General features: G+C 34.9%; 1 protein-coding gene across 1 annotated transcript in view; it reads left to right on the top strand.

The window, feature by feature from the left end:
* Nucleotides 1-19,586, top strand: part of LOC149063875 (fatty acid synthase-like) — a 64,737-nt gene extending 45,151 nt beyond the window's left edge. The window contains exons 20-29 of the mRNA XM_089254593.1: nucleotides 2,222-2,341; nucleotides 3,206-3,328; nucleotides 3,556-3,779; nucleotides 5,296-5,643; nucleotides 6,495-6,738; nucleotides 10,274-10,504; nucleotides 13,021-13,466; nucleotides 13,939-14,187; nucleotides 17,236-17,487; nucleotides 19,049-19,586. Coding sequence (XP_089110719.1) covers nucleotides 2,222-2,341; nucleotides 3,206-3,328; nucleotides 3,556-3,779; nucleotides 5,296-5,643; nucleotides 6,495-6,738; nucleotides 10,274-10,504; nucleotides 13,021-13,466; nucleotides 13,939-14,187; nucleotides 17,236-17,487; nucleotides 19,049-19,162 — 2,351 coding nt within the window. The 3' untranslated portion in view covers nucleotides 19,163-19,586. The remainder of the gene's footprint in view (nucleotides 1-2,221; nucleotides 2,342-3,205; nucleotides 3,329-3,555; nucleotides 3,780-5,295; nucleotides 5,644-6,494; nucleotides 6,739-10,273; nucleotides 10,505-13,020; nucleotides 13,467-13,938; nucleotides 14,188-17,235; nucleotides 17,488-19,048) is intronic.
* Nucleotides 19,587-25,055: the final 5,469 nt, after the last annotated feature.

Below are 25,055 nucleotides of genomic sequence, written 5' to 3' on the forward strand. Positions count from 1 at the left end.
AAGCCAAATTCACTAAAACAAGATTTGTTTATGCATCACTTACATGAAAACGCTATGTTTCATTTGTGTGTGAATCAAAAGGTATACCAAACGGTTCAAATGTAATTCAATCATTACACTTCACTCACTTCACTTCATATGTATGGATGGCAGCACTGAACAATCAGACACAACACTAGATACACATTCAGACTGTTAGGTACACACACTTACACTTCCAGCACAACTCACTAGGTAGTAAATTGCCCATAGATGGTGATAGACATCAGTTGTGCTGAGTTTCAGAGAAAGAAATTCTATCAATAAAGTTTTTTTGTTGCTATAATAACACCTCGTTATATCCCCCATGTTGGGAAGACAAAGAAAAAGCTTGATATATAACTACTTTATGCTGCTTTAATGTTGGTTCAATTTTAACTTGTTCCATCTACGTATGTAAAATTGATTTTCTGTGTGTCTACGTGTGTGTTCTCTATACAAATCAATAATTTCAGCCTGGTCTTTGCTAAGTTTTGCATATGAGTTGTCCAGCTGCAAAACTCGTTAAGCGTCAACCAGATTTTTTTACAGAAAGTGGAAAAGTAACCTTTGTAGAGTGTGTTTTTCGAGCTGACTGCTTCAAATTTAAAATTTTAAAGGAATTAACATTTTAACAAGTGTCAGCTTGAACAATACACTCTATAAAAGTTTCTTTTCACTTTCTGTAAAAAAATCTGGTTGTCGCTTAACGAGTTTTGCAACTGGACGACTCATATATACTAAACAGGACTCGACTTGAACGATAGGCTACTTTGAAAGTTTGTCAGAGCCAGGCAAAAAACTGTCGGGCAACAATAGTTTCTCTGCTTCAACAATGACGTTTGGAATGTTTACTTTGGTTACAATGATTCCCAAACAATGCGTTTCAGACATGTTTATTCCTTTACAATGGTTTGTGACTGTTTTGATGCTCCCAATATAGATGAAAACCCAGGCAGTGCCAAGTATTATAGCTAGTCTATTTTAATAATGCATGTTGAATGTTTTGCTCAGGAATACTTTGTGTTGATTTCCTTCAGTTAATTTGTAACTCCAATTTCAGATCATAATGCAAGCAGTTTTAGGACAGGTTTATCAGTTTGTTTATGATTGATTTTTGTATTAGTGTACATGCCGCTGTGGTGGTCGAGTAGTCATAATGACGGACTCTCATCGCGAGGATCCGGGTTCGAACCCCACCGGCGCCACAGTGGTGGTCGGCTGAAGTTGGTTTTCTGTGGTTTCCAACTTCAAGGCGCGAATGCGAGCCGATCTCCCCGTTAAAAAGTCTCACCACAGAGAGCAACAGGCCTACAACTTAACAAATATTCAATCATTACACTTCACTCACAATTTGAAATATAGATGGCTGCACTGAAATATCAAGCACAACAATAGCTACACACTCAGACTGTTAGGTGCACTCACTTCGTTCCAGACTCTGCCACGAAGCTGGGCTGGAAGAGATCTCGGCAACGGGGTAAGTCTGCTGGCAGAGCCCCTGGTGTTCATGTCATGTATCAGTGTACAGTAGAGTCTATAATCTGAGGTGAATGGGACAGGACCACTTCGGATTACTGCAAACTTGGATTGTCTTGAAAAAAAATAGAAATAGAAATCAGAAAAAGGGGGGGGGGACTTAGACTTACATATTCATAATTATACTTTTATTTATATTACTCTTAATTCAACTGTTTAGCTCATTAAGGTTAGGGGCTGCCAAGATCGATATGATCTCTTCATAACAGAAGGTTGGCAGGGACTCTCATATCCAAATTAGACCCCTATATGAACTTTATCTTTTCTTTTCTTTTTGCACTATAAATTTACTATAGAGGTGCCTTATAAAAAATTCTGGCACAGGAGTCCATTAAAGACTCCAGTCTAGGGATCAAGACCTCTTAAAACTAAAATTATTCTCATTTGATGGAAGAATCAAACAAAATGAAATAATGTGCAGTCTTAGCCAAAAAAATAGAGAGAGGTTGGAGAAGGAATTTTGTGTACGTGTGTGAAGTTCCAGCACCTCAGATTATATCCAGCACCTCGAAACTCCAGGACTCTCAAATTATCAAGACTAATAATTTCTTTAATTTTGTCTCGTGCCAAAAATATTACTTATAAGAGAGTTATTGAATGAATTAAAATATTTTAATTTTTGAAATTATTTCATCAAGATCAATATTTTTGGAAATATTTTCAGGCACACAAGAGAAGAGGGAATATTTAAAAAAACTATTCCCAAATATAAAAGATGAAAACATTGGATGTTCCAGAGATACATCTTTTGAGCTGATGATCAAGCAACAAACAAATGGAAGAGGTTTGTTCTCGTAATTTTAATTAATAGAAATGGAGAAATCTCTGTGAAATGTTTGAATGAAAATCACCATCTTAATTTAGTTTTTTATTCCATTTTGGTGGAAAACGCTGGGGCTAAAAAACATGTTATTTATTGAATTTTTTATACTTTTCATTAAAAATGTCACCATGTACTGCATTGAACTCTCTCCCTCTCTTTTTTTTTTGAACGTACAATGCATTTTTTAAATCATCTGATGATACTGAGTGCATTTGTGAAAAGTTGCAAAATAATTTAAATGCTCGTGTCTCAGGAAGTATTCAGAATATATCAGTGTTTTTTATGTTTGCGGGTAGATCTAATTAACAAAAATTCAATGATACCACTCTGGTTTCAATGCCTCTTCTGGTCTGGGCACGAGGTTCGCAGCCCGTTTTCATAATTTTTTTTTTTTTAATGTTATATCTGAAGAGGTTCACACTATAAACAAAATCTGAAGGTGTTTGATAGCCATTTCTGAGACAAATCCAATGATGTCACTTTGGTTTTCATACCTCTTCTGAGCACAAGGCTTGTGACCCGCTTTTGTAACAAAATTGTTTTATGAATATATATCTCAAGAATTTTGCAATGCAAATAAACGATCTATAAAAGTTAGCTATTGTGAAAAAGGAATCAGATGATATCAATTTCATTATGCCAGTATGTACCAGGCGCAAAGAGCGTATTTATGTCAAAACTTGCGGCTGTGTCAGACACAGCCTATTCCATTTTTTTAAATCAGAAAATATCATTTTAAAACTACTTTTATCATTCATTTTATTTTGCTTTTACAATTAAAATTGTAATAAAAATAGCTGTTAATAATCTCCTATATAATTCCAGGGGTGGATGTGATTTTGAACTCGTTAGCTGATGATAAACTTCAAGCAAGTACACGCTGCTTGACTAAACATGGCCGCTTCATTGAAATTGGAAAGTATGATCTCGCCTTGGATCACAAGATTGGTGTGTGTCTATTTTTTTCCTCCTAGCAGAATTATTTCTTTTTAGTTTCTCTGGACGTTGCTAGACAAATACTGTTCTGTTATTTCATCCACTGTTACCATAACTTATTAATATTATTTTCCTTTTTTTATTATTATTACCATCATGAGGCTTAGGTATTTTATGGACAAATAGTGTATTTTCATCAAAAGTAATCTACAAAATCCTAAATTTTTATAAATTTTCAGGACTGGGTATGTTCTTAGATGGAACAAGTTTTCATGGAGTGTTTCTAGATAAAGTTATCAGTTACTGCAGTTCTCATGGTGCAAAGATCAAGGAGCTTATGGATGAAGGCTTAAAAAAAGGAATAGTCCAACCTTTAGATAGAACTGTGTTTTCCTGTGAGGATGTGGAAAAAGCTTTCCGATTCATGGGAAGTGGGAAGCATATGGGAAAAGTTCTTTTGAAGGTGATCTTGATATTGATATTTATCTCTTTGCAATAAATATTTGTGACATATCCACATGATATTTGATACTATGATTATCTGCAGGATTCTCATAATTCAATGCTACCGCATTTGTATTTGCAATGAAAAATCAAGTTTGATTTCTTCATGGGTATTTAATATGATATATCTAAGGTATTTAATATGAGATTAATTGATGGAAACACACACATTTCAGCCAAGATAATTCTTTTTATTATTATTTTCATTTAGTTTTATTATTCCCATCACAGTAATTTTACACAAGCTCCAGAATTTGTTTTGGTTAAAAGACAGTATCATATTGTTGATCCCTTTCCATTACAGTTGATGCTAATTTTTACAAACCCGTACGAACTTGATATATAGTTCGTAAAATCAAAGTTTGTATATGTGAGAAGTGATGAAAAAAATGCAGAAAATGAGTTAGTTTCGTCACTCACGTTTATGTGATGATTTAAAAAAAAAAGCATTTATTTTTGTTTGCATCTTCACAACATTTTTGTAAATAAATTCTATTCTATTGAATTGATGTAGGATAAAAAATTCAGTTCAATATCGCTCCTCTGAAATATTTCTGAGATAGTGGAACTCTGTTGGAACCACTTACCTTAAAAATTATCTTTTGCTGATATCTTTGATTAGGGAATGTATGTACTTTTTAGAATTCCATACTTTTTGGTAGTTTTTGTTTTTGTAAGAGTCCACACATAAATTTTTTTCAAAATTTTCTCTTTTTTCATATACATGTACTCTCAAGCACAATGTTTTCTGCTTTGTTGACAATGCGAAGAAGAAAATACACGAACAGCAGTTAGCCGAAATAGAGTTAGATTGACTCAGAATTGGCCTTATTAATAAGCTAATGTATCATACCATATCTCAAACCACCAGCCAATCGTAATGCTCAAGGAGTGAAATACGTTGTCAATGTATCTTTACTTCATGGTCACCCCCACCAGCAATTGAATCTCCCTCCCTTCCTGGCACATGTTTGCAAAACATCTGCATGTTGATGAAAAATTGGCGTGAACTCTTTACCCCACCCCCCAACTTCCTATATTTTCCTCTTAAGACACATAGAATGATAAAATAGAAGTTTACCTATGCTTACAACAAACTTGTAGGTGGCTGAAAGAATAAAATAACAGGGGCAAAAAATAAATAAATAGCAGAATAAAAAATGAGTTCGCGAAATATAGAGTGAATCGAAATAAGAGTTCGTAAAATAGAATGAAATTTATCATTAGCTCTATGGCATGCTTTTCAGGACAGACGACCAGTTTGTTTAAAAGAGCGTGTTAATGAGGTCAAGCTTCGTAAAATCGAGCTTTGATTGTATTATTATTATTGAAGATTTCTCTTCCATTTTGGTTTGCATACCAAGAGTTCTATTTTCCCATGTATGTATGAGTTTGATAACCAAGAAATTTCATGTTACTAAAGTTAATTTTTTATTTCATCTGCAATAAAAACTGACTAACTCATTTCTTTACAGATTCGGAATGAACCACCACAGGGATCAGTTCCAGGAATCCTTGGTCATCCCGCAATTCCATGTGCATATTTCTACAAGTACAAAGTTTACATAATTATTGGAGGACTAGGGGGATTCGGTATACAGCTGGCTCAGTGGCTGATTGATAAAGGTGCCAAGAACATCATTCTCACCTCCAGATATGGAATAAGAAACACTTATCATCACTTGTGCATGAACCGCTGGAAGAGATCTGGAGCCAATGTCACTGTATCTTTGCTGAATGCCGGGAGAAAAGAAGAAGCTGAGCAATTACTGCGAGAGGCTTCAAAAACAGGACCTGTTGGAGGAGTTTTTAATTCAGCTGTGGTAATCTTACATGCATGTTAATGCATATATTAATGCACTTGTTACGTTACTATATGAGTGTATGCACAATACTTACGTATACTTGCATATGAATTGGTCTTTGTGTGCATAAAAATAACTGTCAAGTCAAAAATAATCAAATGAGAAATCAGATATTCTTTTATATTCTTAATTCAGATATACTCAGATATTCACAAATTTCTTATATAACAGTAGATGCTGTTCTTCCATAATGGACAGAGAAAGATTCCCTGTTAGTGGAAACGTTCTGTTAACAGACATTTTTGAAGCTGACAACATTTTTGGCCCTATGAGTGTCTCTTATTGAAAAGTTTTACTATATACTTTTTCATAAAATTACAAAAAAGAAATGTTATTTTAACACAAACACGCTTACTATTATAGTTAGTAATCATGCGCTTTTATGGTGTAAAGAGAAATTCATGAAAAAAAAGCATAAAACACAATACAGGGAGCATTTAAGGCAGTGGTTCTCACATTTTTGTCATCTGCAGCTCTCTTACTTAATTCATTGTTCCTTTGTGGTTCCCCAGAATAGTTTGGTGGATGTTTTCCCATATAAAATAACCATTTCAAATCATGGGTAGCCACACAAATCAAAATCTCCATCTTGCTGTAACACTTCTAGGAGCCATGACATGCTTTCAGAAACACTGGTTTAAAAATATTTTGTGCAAAAAATCTTGGTACTATCTGATGATTGAAAAAAAAAATTTGGTTTCTAAATAATGAAAGCTTTTTTGTAGCTTTACAATAAGCACAAATAAATTGACCCTTATTTAAAGCTAATATGTTCTCACATTGCAAAAATGTAATTTTTTTTAATTTAGGTCCTAAAAGATGCATTCATGGAGAACCAGAATGCAGAAAATTTTGATGATGTTTGCTTGCCAAAGGCAGCAGCGACAAAGTACCTTGATGAGCTTAGTAGGAAATTGTGCCCATCTCTTGATTTCTTTGTGTGCTTCTCATCCATCAGTTGTGGAAAAGGAAATGCTGGACAAACTAGTTATGGCTACGCCAACTCTGTTATGGAAAGAGTTTGTGAGAAAAGACATCGGGATGGGTTTCATGGTAGGTGCGACATGTTTTTTTTTTTATCAAGAGTTTTGGTACTGTTATATCGGATCACTGGAAGAATATATATATATATGCAATTATCTAGATTTAACCCAGGTTTCTAGTGGTCCAATACACATTTAGAATAAGAAATAATGACTCACAAAAAAAATATTCATGTTACTTTTAAATTTCAATTATATTTAATCAAACAAAAATAAATCATGAAAACTGTTTCCATTTCAAACATACAAATATCAAATTATTTAAATAATTATTGATGCAAAATTTCAAGTAGCATAGGAAGAAACAATATATTGTATAAATTTAAATTTCAGGTGTAATAAATCTGAATTTGATGTTGGAATTTATTGACGTTAAAGAGGAGAAAAATCTCATTAGATGCTAAATTACCTTATAGCCATAAATAGTTCCCAATTCTATCTGTTTCCCATATCACAATATTACAATTTAAAATGTGGTAAGAGCTTCCTTCCTACCTTTTTCTCCATCCTCATCGTGTCGGATATCCTCAACATCTGATAGTAATTACAATGTCTACAAAAAAACCGCTCAAAAGCTACCTCATTTTTCCTAACTTCATTCTTAGCTTCCACTCGTCAATCTGCCTTGAATTTTTAAAAAATTCCAAAAAATTTTGAGGGGCACCAACCCCCTTTTTCCCATTGGTATTCCAGTTTCAAAAAAAGATCCTTCTATTGGGTGATGAGGATTATGTAGATACAAATTAGTATTAAAATTAATATCATTGGTCAGGTTCACCCCTACGATCTTATATGGAAGGAAGACGTTTTTTCTGTGGGGGGGGGGGGGTTTGTACAAAAAAAAGAAGGAAAGGAAAAGAAGAGAGGGAGCAAAAAAAGAGTCAGAAAAGACACATATTCCCACAGAAGGGATGCGTAAATTGATAAAATAAAACCATAAAGTCAATTGCTTGCAGGTGGCAACACAATGGTCAAGGGATAAGTTTCAGTATTAGGGGGGAGAGAGAGAAAAGAATACAGAGTGGCGCTATTACACAATCTTTGAAGGGGCCCTTTAAGTAAGTGGCCATAAAGTTAAGGAGTGTTGATGATGGAGGCAAAAGAGGTATAGTGCATGTTTTGTACATTTAAATGGCTAAAAGCTCCTTTCCTTTTTCTCTTTATTATTATTATATTGGACAGAAAATTGGAACTCTCTTGCATCTAATATGGTAGCGATGGCTATCGAGGCCATAGCAGTACTCTTCCCTAATTTATTTTTAAATTCCCCATTTTTTAACCCTTAACTGGTATTGTAAAAATTCTGTGTGTAACTGGTGTCATGGGGCCATTTTAACCCCATCAATACATTTAAAAAATCAACAAAAAGAGTTTTCTTAGCAGCAGTGGTTTTTTATATCACTTCATTCATCTATCAATTAAGTCACTAAATAATTTTTCAATTTTCTTTCATTATTTTCTCAAATGGTCCCTTACTAAGGCATGCATCTGAAAAAAGTGGAGAGATACATGACTTTTGTAATTTTTTTTAAATTATTTGTTGAATTTTTTGAATGCAATTTTGATGGTTAAAAAAATGAATAAATATGTTTGAAATATACTCAGAAAATAAAATTAACAACAAATAATATTTACTTTATTTCCACAAGCACCAAATATAGTCTTATTCAAAGTCGGAAAAACAGTCCTTACAAACAACAACACAACATGTTGATCATACAGATCTTGCGTATGATCCACTAACAGCACTGTCCTCATGCTTAACAACGGATATCCAATATAGAATGATTAATTTTAAAAACGTTATAGAGAAAAATGACACTCTTCTGAGGCACCATTCAGATCTCACTCCGCCTTTCAGACAAAAGAGCTTCATTCAAGTGGTGTGGTCATTTGGACCCTGCAGAAACTTTGTTCAATGATATAAAGGGAAGAAAAGTAGAACAAAGCCATAAATTTTTGAAACAAATTTAACAAATTTAAACAGTCAGCTTGAAAGGTACTGAGAATGAGATGGTCTGGATGCATTTCTGAAGGTGGTGGCAAAATGAGCAATGTGTGATGTCAAAATGACCCCACCATGTCAGTTAAGGGTTAATAATTTAGTCTGTGCTGTTTTATGAAATAATAACTTATTAGAATTAAATTCAAAAGATTTAATAAATTTTACTAAAGATTAATAGTCATTAAATAATCTATCATCGTCTGTGGACCAAATAAAACCTCTGATATTCAAAAGAATCAAATAACTTTTTATGCATGCATTTTCGAAGATACAGATAACTAAAAGGATTTACAGTGGATCCTGCTTATAAAGTTCCCTGTTAGGAAGTTTCTTGCTCAGTATGTTTTTGTGGTTCTAAATTTTGTTAATACTAATCAATATTTCTAGTTTAAAGTGTTTTCCCCCTTACTATATTTTTTCATGATAGTTTTTTTGAAAAACATTACAAGTGGGATCCACTGTATGTATTGTCAGTCACCAAATAAATAGTTCAAATATATTGTGTCAATATATGAAGTATTATTTCACATTTACAGATTTAAGTCAAATAGTATAAATGAAAGAAGCAAAGTTCTACACCATATATGCCCAACCCATGGCCCTCAGAGTCATCTGATGCAATGACTCCAATCTTGAACCAAATTTTGTCAAAATCAATCAAGTGGCATATTTACAGATCATTGAGTGATTCGCACCACAGTTCCAGGGGTACTCGCCTAAAGTACCAAAGATTTAGAGGTGTCGCGAGTTTGATACCCGGTTCGTCCTTGTCAGAAACTTCCCTGGCACAGATACATCAGAAATGGTGACATAACTACAGAAAAAAGATTGCTACCACAAGAAGTCCTACACCAAGGGCCAACGCACCGACCTCTCTGTGAGTATATAACAAAGATGCTGTTCTGAATCAGCTGTAAATTACAGGTCCAGGTCTAATTAGCCCATCAGTCATTTAGTGCAGAAAATGACCATGGTGCAACAAAAATGAACAGCTCCAGGGCACTCAAGTAGTCCGCTGCACATTTTTACAGATCACTCAAGTGACCCTCATCATATTTACATATCACGAACACACAGCACAGTTCTGTGGCTCTTTAGTGGCTAGTCATGCAGTTCGCATCACTTAAATTATCCGCGGTACAGTTCCAGATCACTTGAGTGGCCTCAGGCACACTTCCACTTGAATGATGTGGTTATATTCCCAAATGACTCAAGTGACTCATGGCTTATTTACAGATCACTTATGTGGCCCATGACACATTTTCAAATCAATGCAGTGGCCTACGTTTTTAAGGTTTAGCACCATTGTTCTCCACTGTTTAGTCCCTTTTTATAGCTGTACAAAGATATTTACCTGTATCTCTGAAATAGGTTCAGCCTTCTTCATTTTGGATAAAATTTTCTATTGTATTGGGAGTTTTTATTTGAACAATTTTATGAAGCTTGTTTCTAGAACATAAAATCAATATTGGAAATTTTTTTTCTGTTAATATATCAAGATTGGCAATGAAATTGATAATTTATTTTCTTTCTGATGTAGGACTTGCAGTGCAATGGGGCATCATTGGTGATGTTGGTGTCGTTCACAGACAAATGGGAGAAGATGCAATGATAGCTGGAGTCATGGCACAGAGGATCAAATCTTGCTTAGAAACACTGGAACAATTCATGCTTCAAGACAGTCCCGTCGTGACAAGCTATGTCACGGCTGACGCGTTGAAGAAAAAAGTCAGGAAAGATGATATTCTAAATCAGCTTGCTAAAATTCTGGGTGAGTTTGATGGTAGTTCAAAATTAATTCATGACAAAATGTGATTATATCAAAGTCCATGTAATTCCACTGTTGATTATGTTGAAGTTATTTTTATTACACAAATTTTGTACAGTCCTTGAATGCTCTTGGAGGAAAAAAAAGTTCATTTCAAGTCTGAAAGTTCTTGAAAAATCGTTGCAATTCTTAAAAAAAATATTTTTTAAAAGCTTCTAGGTGCTAATTTATCAATTTTTGTCACACCTCATAAACCATGTTTTGCTGAGATGAAAATGAGCAGAGCAACAGTGGCATGTTACAGGACAATATTCAAAACAAGACATGGTCACTAACACTTGAAGTATTGCTACACTTAAAAATTTGGTGCCTAAAATCTGGCAACAAAGAAATGTTCTTAAGATATACAGTAAAGTACCCATACTTGGGGCAATTTTGAAATTTGCACTGAAAAATCAACCCATCAATAAAACGTTAAAATTATAAAAAAAAAAATATCTACATTCTGTGTAGAGTGTCTAGGTTCTTTTCACTAATAATTTGAAAATTTTAGGTGTGCATTTAGCACCAAAAAAAAAAATTATGTTTGTCTGAAGTTTGGCAGTGGTACCCTAACTGGGACAGTATAGTTTTTGTGGGTTGGGTTCATATTTATGTGCCTTAGTTTTAACTTAGGACTGATTAAGTCTTTTTAGAAAGAAGTAAGACAATACCAGACTGAAAACAGTTCAGAAATAATTTTATTCATCAAAAATAACATCACAACCTTTATGACAAAATCACAGAGTAAGTTCTCTGGTATGAAAATATCAAACATCACAGCACACATTCAAAAAAAAAGAACAAATGAACTTAGGAAGTATAAAAAGTTAAAAAACATGAACTACAATAACTTGAACAAACTTGAAAAAAGTTAAGGTGTGTAGTAACTTCTTCTGGCACACTTATAAACAAAGAACAAAACATTGAAATGTTTGAATAGCTAGTGAACAAAGATATATCAATCTTCAATGAACGCTAAGAGGTTTCACACAGTTTTTACCTCATTTATTGAAGCGTCATCAATGTAATCACCATCAGGAAATGAGAAAACATTAATTTTACCCATGTGAGTTCTCATAAAATGGATTGTGAACAGCTGCCTATCTAAACTAGCATCTATGACCATTTCTGTGTAATTAATTTTTAATTCCATGTAATGTGCCTAACATGGGGCAGTGTCCCAAGTTCAGACAAAGTTGACTTTCTTCTACTGAAGCCAGGCAGTAACTATCAATGGTCGCGATAAAAAAAAAGATTCAACCGGTATTTTATAGAAGAGACCTTACTTAACATTGCCCTAAATTATGAAACTCCCATGTCTAAACATAACTGTTACACAAATCATAGTAGTTTATTAAAAAAAACAGATTTTCAGGAAAACACATGAAAAACTTTTTCTCAAACAAAACACATTCTACACTACTGAAACTATCATGAAATGTTAACACAACAACAAACAAATGTGATGACCTGCCTTAACTCTTCCAAGGAGGTATGGGTATGTTTTGGATTTGTGAAGGGTGAAAGAAAATGAAAGTTCTCATTAGTCACAGTAATCTGAAAAAACAAGTCTAAGTTTCATAAGAGGGTTAAAAAAAAAAAATTAGTCAAAACTTGGATGAGTCTACTTGAAAAAAAAACTGTGTGTAAAAGAATTGAACATAATCCGCAACAACCGTTAGCGCTACCAACATATTAAAACAAAAAACCCCAAACCATCTGAAGTCAAGCCGCTGTCCCAAGTATGGGCACTTCATTCTACTTCAAAAAATTTCAAACGAGTAATTAATGAATGCTAGTTGCATACATGAGTATATGTGATTTTTGATTTTTTTCATCAAGTGTAAATTTCAATACTGTTTCAAACATAAAATGATTTCTGCTTAGGTGTCATTTATATGCTAAACTAAAGTCTGAAAGCAAGACTTTAAGAACTTAATATTGATTAAGAGTTAAAATGAGAACTATAACTGTTTTGAAAATCTTTAATAAATTAGCATTTCAAACTTGATAGAATTAAAAATGAGTAAATGTAAATAAAATTGAATTAATTGTTTTTTTTTTAAATCATGATTTTTATCAAGATTTTTAACATCAGATTCATCATGAGCTGATACAAGCTCTTCAAACTAGGGCAGGATTGCAGAAGGTGTGTATATTAAACGTTGAAGGGTGGGGAAATTGCCCACCTCCTCTCTCCTGTCTATGCCTATAATACGCTTTTTCACTTTTTTTTAATGAATATCGAGGTTTTCAAAAAATACTTACACACAGAGAGGTGGAAATGCGTTACAGAGAATTAATACAGGGAATGTTTTCTCTTTGGGGTATGTTTTTCAAGACAGAAAAGTTACATTATTTGTTAATTGAAATGTTTTTGTAATAATTAAATTTTTTTGTATTAATTTTTTTAAGGTCAACAAGGTTTCTTACCCAGGGCAACTAATCTATTTTATTACTTGAATTTTCTTTTTCAGGGCATAAAGATATTTCTGAATTGAACATGTCAAAAAGTTTTCAAGAAATTGGCATGGATTCTATGGTTGGCGTGGAAATCCAGCATGCTCTCGAGATGAATTTTGATATTACTCTTTCTTTGAAAGAACTCAGAGACATGAGTATTTCAGAATTGAAGAACTTGGTCGAGTCGAAGGGGACAAAGAAATCAGAAGAGAAAGCAAAGTTGATTGATGTTGAAGCTGTAATCAATGATTCATTGACGGAAATGATACCAGAGGCTGCAACCATGCCATTGAACTCTAAATCTTCAGGTGAACCTGTTGTTTTTGTTCACTATTCTGCTGGTGCTATGCTGAAGCTTCAAAAAATTGCAGCCTTGTTAGAAAATCCTTGTTTTGGTCTATTGTGCTCAAGAAAAGCACCAATTCAAAGTGTAAAGACTTTGTCCGAGTTTTATTTGCAGGTAAGAATAGTGCTATAAAAATTATGTCTCTTTGCTGTGTTTCAAAATCAGTTTTTACATTAGGCTATCAACTTTGCAGGCCTCATTAGTAGAACTGCAACCTCTACATGAAGAAATTTCACTTTTGGACAGTGCTAAAAACTTTTTGTACATTGTTCTTAATCTTTTAGAAACACATCTATTTTTAATCACACTTACCTTAAATGAAGAGATTCCTGTTTATTTTTATTTTAATTTTTGCTGAAAATTCAATGTAAGTCCATTATAATAACTGATTTTAGATCATGTAATTGTCATTATGACGGAATTTACATTATAAGCAATAGGTATCTTCAATATTAACTCTTTGATAACTTTTGATCACTTGTAATAGCACAATTTTTGTGTGAGGAGATGTCGACATTATATACGATTTTAACTTTATATTATTTCATAAAAGGATGTGGTAAAAAATGGTTTTATTTTTATATAGGAAATATCCCAGCTATCCAAAGAACCGATACATCTTGTTGGATTTGGTGATGCATCAGTTTTGGCTGTGGAAATGGCTTTGTTGTCTGCAAACTCCTCAAGAATAAAGTCGCTGTTGTTCTTGGATGGTTCTCAGGATTTAGCGAATTCGCTCACATTTGAAGCTAGCCATAATCAGTTGCATGAGGGGGATGTGGTATCTTATCTATACGAATTTACAAAGGCCTTTGTTAAGACTGAATCAACAATGGTATGTACATCAAAATGACTATAAACCCTGTTGCTTCTCTGTAACTGTCACTTATTCATAAGAATCTTTTGAGCTTTCACCCTCATAGCCTGGCTTTCACCGACCTTCGGTTTGATGGGTCTGGGTTCAATTAATGGTGAGGGGCATGGAAATGTAGTTATTTTGTTTTAAACGCATCCAGAATTCATTGTAAAATAAATCACGCATTGTTTCTCTTCAATAATTATAATGTACAGTAGACTCTCCGTAATCCAGCTATAGGTTGGTCCGGTGTCATGACAATTCAGTGCAGTGCAGTGCTTGTGTTTTGTAAATAACAATCTCCTTCCTACTTCTTCCAGACTGGCAAATTTCTTTTAAATAATTTTGAAAATAAGGTGAGGATATAATTTTTTTTTTTGACACAAATATGTCATCATAAAAAATGTATCATGATGTCATAAAAAGTAGTTATACTTGCAGCTGAAAATTATGTGCTATTTTTCTTAGAAATTCATCTGATGTTCGATTCTCGTAATTTTGAGCTATTTCAAAAATTATTTTTCCAGTGTCCACAGCTCTTTTATGGCACTTAGCGTTTTCTTGACAGAAGATTTACTGCTCTAATTTAATTAAAATAAAACTGTAAAAACCGTAAACCATAAACACTGCGATAAATGGAAAAGCATCCTCTTTGGTTGCATTGTGGAAATGCTTGCTTCATAGCAGATAGAACCATTTCAAAATCTGTCAAAATTCAGAACATACAATTTCTGATAGCACTGAACTGTCCTTGCTGAATCATTGGTATTGAATTGTCAGATTTGCTGGTCCAACCATCCCAGTAACCCGCCGTTTTTATGGAGGTTTTCTTCGAGCATGGAAAAAGAAAACATGTCAATGCATGTCTGTGTACAGAAGTTGATATTATTTAAACAAAAAAAGCGGGGTTTTTTTTTCAATTGACTTCCAGTAATCTGGTGATTTTGGTATTTCGGTACAACCTGGTCTGATATTTGCTGAATTAACGAGTCTACTGTGTAGTATATAATACGACCAGCTCTACCTATCTGCTGATAATTGCAGTAGCACTTTGGTTAGTGAGCATAATTTGTTCCACAAACATGCTTGAAACCAAATCGCTCATATATCGAATCAAACTTCTCCATAGAAAATAATATAAACCCAGATGATTCATTCCACAAATATTTATGCTCATAAAAGGGCATTTGATCAATGCTCAACCCAATAATGATATAATTAATAATACAGTACAATATATAATAACATTATAAATTAGAAAACAATGCCATAAAGTAGACGTACAATACAATGATATTTTCAAATTAACTTTAAATGGCAAGAGAGAGAGAAGGACTATCGTTTAGGACGACTTACAGACCCACTGTTGCCTGCAAACTTATTTTTTGTGTGACTTTGAGAAAATAACCCATCCTATGACACTTCATTTTGCCTCGTTTCTAGGATTTCTCGGAAATTGGAAATTAGATTTTCCTTAGCCAGATTCATTGCACACACAGCTACAGATTTTATTTGAGTGGCTCTTTTCTACAAAATTTTGCACAGATTCTCTCTCACTTTCTAGGTATTTCCTCTAATCTCATTCGAAGTGAAGGGACTCATTTCTCTCTTCCTCCTCCTCAGATGAGATCCTATGCATAAGCTCTTCTTGCACTCAATAGACATCCATCAGTTTGTCTGTGGTCCACGTTTCTCCACTAGCTCTTGAATGTTGTTCTCATTCATCTCATCTCTTCCCCAAGGACACAATATCTTTGACAACTGGTGGCTTCTGTTCACTAACTAGCCCCTTTAATAATCATTTCAAACCATCCCCTGCTTGCCTGGAAGCCTTCATTTTCTGTTGTCGTACTTGGCAGTTTGGTCACGAGATCAGCATGCAAGGTCTTTGCCTTCGCACAGGGTTCTAACTAGGGGGAAGCAGGTGAGTCTGGGCTGGATTAGAAGGGACGACAAATTCACCCTTTAACTGCTTCTTCTACATGCAAGAGGAGCTGAAATTTCAGCTTGCCCCGAGTGACCAGGTGTCTAGTTGCAGCCCTTCCTGTGAACTGAGAACATTACCTACTCTTAAGTAATGTTCTCAGTTTACAGTATCACCCAGAGGCATCGTAAGTTTTTTACATCTGTGAGTGCTCGACTTGATCAGACCAGTGCTACAAAATGCTGTGGGTACTCGCGCACCTACTGCACCCCCAGCTCCAATGCCACTGGTATTATCAGCTAGTTACTTTTTATTTATCCATGAGAGCAGCAACTTTCTTACATCTTCCAGCACAGGTTGGCGTTGCTTTGATACTCTCATAACTCCTTTTGCCGTATTTAGTTTTCTTATTCTTTAATATTGTGCAAATCATGGATGTAGACTTCTTGTAGAATTTTCCAATGTCAGCTATTCCCATACCCTTGCTAGTGCTGCTCAATGGTTTTCTTAAATTCCAGAGAGTAGTCATCTTCCTACCACTTTTTATCTTGAACCTTCTTCATATTAGAAGCCATTATTACAGCACAGGTAAAAAAACAACAGAGTCATTACGATTAGATACAAAATGTAAAGAAAACTTTAAAATAAGACACAAAATAAAAAAAAGCATATATATGGTTACAATTATCTACTGTACTACATCTAGTTTTGTATCGTAAACAGTCATGCTTGCACGTGTTGTCATTTTACAAATGAGACACACTGACTGGAGACTATAGGGGAGAATATTGCCCACAATTATACAGTGTGCGTGGGCAAAAGCAGAAAACCATCAGCTTGGTTGTGATCATGCAAAAAACAATGCACAAAGCACAAATTTATGCTCATTAATCGAATCAAAATTTTTTCAAAATTTCTGCTCATTAACCGAAGTTCCAGAATAACATCATTTTTGTCTCGTGTTCTGTGGCTTTGCATTTAAATTTATCACATTTAAGACCCAAGACTATTAAGGTGACACATATTTTTTGTAGAACTTGAAAGTTTTATAGATGGTATTCCTACATGCACTTTATTGAACTTTTTTTATGTATGTTTCCTAGATAAAAGATTTCATTATCCTTCAATATCCCCACCATGGGATACATTGCCTTGGAGAGGTATTTTCATCACAGTGGAAAAAAGATGTCAATAAAATAGAATTGGTTGAAAATGCCAAGAGATATTTGGAAATTCGCAACATGTTGAGAATGTATAGACCTTCTGCGAAGTACAATGCTGATATCATAAATATTGAGTCAACTGGGAAGCTTCTTGCCAATGATGTGTCCTTTGTGAAATCAGAAATTTCAAAGGTGTGTTGAGTTTGTTCCACACAAGTGTTAAGGAAGTATTTATATTGATTTGTGTGTGTGTGTGGTTCCTTCATTTAAAATGATAGTGATGTTTAATTCAGATATAATTTCCTCAAGTTAATTTTTCTTTTTTTCAAGTTGCTGTGCATAGACACAAATATACACGGTAGGCCTTCGACACAGTAGGCCTTTACACATAAATTACAAACAAATCAACTAATTGACACAAAAAAATGTGGTTTATACTAAAATATTTATCATGGTCTAGACTCAAGAGTTTTGTTTTTTTTTGTGTAACATGCATGAATAATGACAACAACACAGTACATGATTAATGTTTATGGTAATTTGCATCACATAAAACAATTACATTTCAATATTAGCATCCTTTTTAGCTCAAGCTGCATCTAAACTGGTATAAGGTTGCTTTAATATTGAAATATTTTTTTTATGCAATGCAAATTGTCATAAACATTAATCATGCTCTGTTTGTGTTGCATTTTACGTGTTATGTCGAGTTTTTTGTTTTACATCGCTACCTGTGAATGAAATTTGAATTTTTTTAAATTAAAAAAAACTCTAGGCAGTGAGATAATAATTTTAATGCAAACCCCGCACCTTTTTATGTCCAGGACTTCTCGTCTCCACCCTGTATTATATTTGTGTTTATCTTGATTCAGATTTGATGACTTTCCTTGATTTAGCAAATGAAAATTTCAGTCTTATCTGTCTTTAAATTAGAGTTTGACTGTAATTAATAGTAATTGGGTGTGTTTGTGTACAAGTATTTTTTAAAGTGTTGCGTGACTGCATCTTGCAGTTTTCTGGAAACCAGCTCATATATATGCCATAAGGTTCAAGAAGCACAAAACACACCTCTTAAGTTAAATATTTTGTCGCAAGTTCAAACATTTCAATCACCTATTTCGTAATTTCTGAACTTTCCCCCATTAGTGGCTAGATGTATCCTCCTGTCCTATCATTATTCTATAGCCTTTGTATTGAAAGCCATGAAATGATTGTTTCCCTGAGACTTAAGGCAGTGCATGCAACTTATACTCAGTAGGACACCGCCTTTAAACATAAAAAATATTCACTGCCAATGTTTGAACTTGCAAAAAGATATTCAACTTATAAGGTTAGTTTATGTTTCTGTGAACAGAAAAGAGATTGTTTTGGAGCTAAACATGCTGAATCTATTAAAACACTCCCGAAGTTTGTTCTTCCAACCCATCTCATCTCTTTGATGCTACTACTTCCATCCAGCTTGTGGTTGTCTGAGGCATTTTGCTATTTATGTTTGAACGAAGACATTTTATTACTTTTCTCCACATCATGTGCATACAATAAATCTGTAAGACAGCGCCTTTAAATGTATTGCTTGCTAGTTGAACACTTGTAACTCACGATACTATTATGGCAGACAATGAAAAAGTGTTCACATATATAAATTTTAAATTATACATATTGCTGAGCTATGAAATACTAGTGAGATGGTAAAGATCTACCACAAACATTCATTCACCAATAATTTGTTGTCATCTTTTTATGTTTGATATAGGTTTGCAATGGAAAAGTAATAATACACAGAGTGCCTGGGGGTGAAGATTACCTTTCAGAGAAGCAACCTCTACAGAAAGTTGTTGAGATTCTCAAAGAAACATTGACATCTTAATCTATCCTTTTGCGCAAAACTGAACATTTTTCATTCTAACTCATTATCACTCATATTTTTAGCTTTCTAATGTAAAATACATTTCGTATCACAAGCTTTGTACCCAGTGTGCAGATTAAACACTCTGTATTTCAAACTGGCATTGAAACAATCGCTTATGATGCCTTTATGGTCTCATAATGACAGCTGAAATACTATGAAATAATCCAGTCGCGAAAAAGAAAAAAAATACACTTGTATATTTCTCTGATTCAGAAATGTGAAAAGAAAGCTTTGATAGAGGTTATGTCAATGATATGTTGTGGTTTTAATTACTCTTTTAAAAAAGTAATGATTTGTTTAATGAGACGAGAATGAAATTGATTAGTTTCCGACATTTTCTCTTAGAATGATGATTTTTATGAAATAAATTTGATTTGTCGCAAAACCTTTTCTGTTTCACTTTATATGACATTGATATATGCATTTTACATAAATCTTTTTCCAATGAAATTTAAGAAAAAAAAACCCATTGTGTTATTCATTGTGGTTTTTCTTTCTCGAAAATCTGTTATTATGGAGAAATTTCTAGTTTCACATTGTTTTTAGCCATTGTAGATAGAGTCAATTGTACTTTATTACCACCAATTGTAACATTCTTGTTACGTCTGATCTGGTGGAAGTACAGGCAAACTTGGTTAATTAGAATTTTTTGATAATGTTTGGAATTCCCATTGAGTTTTCTATTTGCCATAATGTTGAAATTATTTGATTTTTCACCCTAATGTCTTGGATAATTTAAAGTTTGATTCAGATATATCATTTGAAAAATGTCGTATTTTTTTCAGATTTCCTAGCTAACTTTTAGTCATCCCTTTCTTTATTTTGTAGATTGTATTTATAGAACTTTTTTTGTTTTGGTTTTAAGAAACAATGACTTAATAGCAATTTCACACACCGGCTTTTTACTGTTTTGTTTTTCTGCTGTAGCTGGAGTTCTACCGAATCTTAGATTACTTCATTAGCACCTGCCAAATTGCAGATGCAAATGCTACTATTCCTAAACCAACACCATGCACCTCATCCATATTCCTCTTTAGACCTTCTAATGAACTGGTTCAAGTTGGAATGTGTGTCCCAGTGTTACGAACCAAACATGGTTTGTTTCTGTATGATGATTGTTATAATGCTACCATCTGTCATCAATTTTCCGAACTATGAGCAAAGTGTAATGATTGAATAATTGTATCATTGTGGACCTGTTGGTCTTGGTGGCGAGGCTCTTCAATGGAGAGATCGGCCTGTATATGCACCTCAAAGTTGGGAACCACTGTAGCAACAGGGGGTTCGAACCCGGATACTCGCGAGGCAAGTCCGTCACTATGACCACTCAACCACCACAGCGGCAGATGCAAATGTTGCTACTACTGAGAAAGTACATTTGTACGAGTGTGTCTGTGGTTATTTTCTCCTCAGATAATTTCTTTTTAAAAGCTGAAGTGCTGAGAAATTGTAGTTACTTTTCTGTTAAAACGTGTTGAAGATTCGTGTCTGTCATTACTCAGCATTATTGTTTGTTTATTTTGGAATATTAGTGTCTATATCTTTCACGATGTCCAGATGAAGTTGCTAGGCTTACTCAACTCTAAAAAAAAATTGTGGTTATCTTATGGATGTAGACATTGGTGAAAAAATATAAATTCACGTTGAATTTTCTCCCGAAGAGGTATGGTCTAAACCAGTGTTTCTCAACGTGGGTGTTAACGCCCCCTGGGGGGCGATGGAATTTTCCGGGGGGGGGCGGTAGAAGCTACGGGTTTAACATAGAATCCTATGGGTTAGATTGCGTTGGGGGGCGATTAGACAAAAAAAAGTTCTGAAGAAATGGCTGATGGAACAAAAAAGGTTGGGAAACTATGGTCTAAACTGATCTATGAAAGCAATGGAGTTCCCTATTTCAGCATTTGCAGGAACTATGGACATATTTGAAAAAAAAAAAAACTGTCAAGGCTCGAAAATTGCATATTTAATTCTCTAAATCAACTTGAAGTTTTGTGCAATGTTTAAGTGCATCCAAAAGAAAATTGCAAATTTATGAATGAAATAATTCTCCTGATCATTCACGTTTCATTTTGTACAAATACTAGATGCAACAAGGAGAAAGTTAGCATAGTAAGTGATCCAATTTTTCCTTATTATTAAGAAGTTTTTGATTTTTTTTAATCAAAGTGTAGTCATCTTAAATTGATGAATTGGATAATTTGAATTTTTGGATGATGCAAACTCTTTTGCTGCCCCCCCCCCCCCTGCAATTCGAATTCAACAAGTAAGACAATATTTGCAGTGGATATTGCTTATAACATTTTTTAAAAGACTTATAAAACCTTGTAAGCAGTAAAATACTTTAAATGGAAAATCTTGAGTATTAGGAAAAGTTTGGACCATGAAAATAAGTCCTACTAAGTAGGAACGTTTGCCCTTTCTTCCAATTAGCACCGAATAAGAGGGCGCCACTGCATTGGGTGCTAATTGGAAGAAAGGGCGGAAATTGGAGGTGATAGGCCTAGATTTCTACAGTGTAGCATGACTACTGTTCGTGCAAGGACAGTAACCTATGTTGGCGAGAGGGGTAATTATTCAGGTTCGAATCCTACCAGTGGCTTAGTGGTGGTCAGCTGAAGTTTATTTTCTGTGTTTCCCAACTTCGGGGAATGAATGCAAGCCAATCTTCTTGTTAAAAAGTTTGGCCATAGAAAACTATACCTACAATGATACAAATGTTCAATCATTAAACTTCACTCACAGTTTGAAAAATGAGATGGCAGCACTAAAAATTCAAGCACTACATTTGATAAACATTTAGAGTGTTAGGTATACAGGCACATTTCCAGCACAACTTGTTCAGTAGCGATGAACTGAAGTTGTGCTCAGTTAAACTGAAAGGTCCAAGTACTGGGTTACAAAACTCAAAATAAATTTCCATGTGTGCAATGTTAGCAAATGGGTTTGCATACAAGTGTATCGATATTTATTCTACTTGTGAATGGATTGTTTTCTGTCACTGTTTTACTTGGATCTCGAGCTGACACAAGCTTTATAGCAGTACAAACACTAGAAGCATTTTCAGAACGCCCCTGTGCAAAGAGGATCCATTTTGATGCAGTATAAAAGGAAGAATTCTCCAAGGTTGCTGATACACTTTCGTTGGCAAGTTATTTCTGTCGTTCCGCCAGTGTAGTTTTGGTGTCGAAACCTTTTGCTTAGAACCTCGTATAAAATAAGTTATTTGTGCATTCCTAAATTTATTTTATTTTGTAATTTTTCAATTACATCATTATAAATTTTTAAATTATTTAATTGAAAAATGTTTTTGTAATTTGAAATATTCCCTCCCCCCTGCTTAATCGAATACGATTCAACCACTATACAGGTTGATTCAAAATTCAAGGTACAAACTTTAAGGGGAGGTGGAAAACACAAAACAGAATCACATAGGAATGTATGACCAGAGAACCCCAACCCGATCACCTGGAGGATAAACGAAGATGCAGAGATGACAAGCCAATATCTGGTGGAAAAACTCCCATCAGCCGGGATGCTTCCCAGCTGAGGGCATCTGAAGTGTTTTATAACTGGGTATTCAGCTTCTCTCAGCTTGGTGCATGAGAAAATCTGATTTTTAAATGAATGCCGGAGTGCTCGACTCCTTCTACAGGACACTGCAAGTGTTTGAGCACCCAAGGTTTTATAGACCAAAAACACTGGTGATGATGTTATTGAGTGTGCTGCCTTGGTGTTCTAGTGGAATTTATAGGAGGCCTACATAGTGCTAAAGATGCCAAACGAGAAAACACAGTTTCTAATGCACAATTCTCAAAGTGCAGTCGCTTTACCTTGAGCCCGCATATTAAGGCATCTCAACTTTACCTAAAAGGAATAGAATTATCTGATGTGACCTCAGTGCTTGGAGGACTATATCTGGTTCTATCGTAAGTATCTTAACCGTTTCTCTCAGCGGCAATCCCAAGATATCTCGTCAAACTTGATCGACTTTATTTCAGCCACCTCGAAATATCTTGTCTTCTAAAAACATGGTGAAGTTGTATTTGCAGTAAAACATGCTTTCCCTTCCCCCCCCCCCTCAAATCAATCAACTGCCAGTGGGCAGAGTCAGCTCTGTTCAAGGTTAGATAAGAGAAGGAGTGGGGAAAAATGATTGTTTTTGCCCTTTCTGTCTGCACTCTAAAGAAATATATGCTCAGTGTTAATAATGCAGGAAGATTTCTAATCCTTGAAACCCCCCTCCTCACACGTCATAGTAGGTGTTTTTATATCATAGTGAGGGGAAACAAAAGCGATGGGCAGAGTCAATTTTCTTGATGGGGGGGGAGGGGGGAAAGCAGTTATCAGCTCGCAATTGGAAGAAGAAAAAAAAATCCTCAAAATGGATGGCAATTTGTGAAGGTTTTGCGATTTCAAATTTTGCAGCTATATAATGCAAATCAGGAAAATTTTAAAAACTGCTTAAAGGGTTAAATCCATAATATGATGAATAGAAACTTTTTTGACATTTATTGATATCGAAAAAATATAATTTGTTTCTTTCTATCATTTAATTTCTTCACAGTATATAATCGTTCACAGCAAATACGGTAAAACCTCTCTTTACATGGACACCAACAGGACAAAACAATTCGTCCATAAAAAGAGGTGACCGTTAACCAGGGGTTTGGAATGCATGGTTTTGTTATACAATGGGAAATTATTATTTGGCCATAAAAGAGGGGTGACCGCATCTGAGAGATGCCCTTTAAGAGGAGGTTTCACTGTATTAACCCTTCGCACGGCATAAGATATTTGACTGATCCACGTGTCAGAACCAGCACATATCTTCTTAATAGGACTTTCTACCAATTTCCATCACGTGTAAGCAGGGGCATAAACAGGATCAACCTTTGGAGGGTTTCGAAAAAGAATTTAAATTAACAGAAATTTGTTAAAATAACAAATAAATGGTATTTCATTTCGATATTTCAATTAAATATTAATTTTTTTCTTCTAATTTTTGGATGGCTTGGGTGTGGCACGGATGGGAGCAGGAGCCACTTACGCCTTTGCATGCAAGTGCTTTCCCCGCTGTCTCAGAAAAGAGAAATACTCTATATTTTTATATTTTGCAATACATACTATATACACTGCTGGCCACCCAAATTGCAACACCAAGAAAGACGAGATATCGCAACAATATTTATTTTGTAGATAACATGTTGACCAAGCATCAAATGATTAAATTTATAGACTTCTGTGAAGTGTTGTTCCTGCCAAAATCAGTAGCCAGAGTAGTCGCCATTGTTGGAGATCGCCGCTGCCACACGACTTTGGATGTGTTCTTGGGGTACAGCAGACCAAGCAGCTTCCACGCGTTGCCAAAGTTGATCTGGTGTGGCAGCTGGGGATGTAATCTGGGTCAATCGTTGAGCAACCATGGACCACATGTTTTCTATCGGCGAAAGATCCGGAGAGCGAGCTGGCCAGGGAAGCAATTCAATCTGGCGATTGACGAAGAACCTTTGGACAATGCGTGCCACGTGTGGTCGCGCATTATCCTGTTGAAATATGGCTGTGGGCAAGCCCTGAAGGTAAGGAAGGACAACTGGCTCCAACACCTCGGAGATGTAGCGCTGGCTTTTTAAAGTACCGGCAATGCGTACTGGAGGAGTGCGAGAGTGATATCCAATACCACCCCATACCATAATACCCGGTGCAGGACCAGTGTGGCGGTGCATAACGCAGCTGTTCGGCATCCACTCTCCACGGTGTCTCCAGACTCGAATCCAAAGCTGCATTAAGAGTCTGCATCTTTCAAGCGGCTTTGCTCGAATCCGACCATCGTGGTGTTGCAGACAGAAGCGTG

Source organism: Pholcus phalangioides, unplaced genomic scaffold (assembly GCF_987345545.1).
Source record: "Pholcus phalangioides strain wild (caught in Gottingen) unplaced genomic scaffold, Ppha-v1.0 ptg000042l_1, whole genome shotgun sequence".
Taxonomy (NCBI): domain Eukaryota; kingdom Metazoa; phylum Arthropoda; class Arachnida; order Araneae; family Pholcidae; genus Pholcus; species Pholcus phalangioides.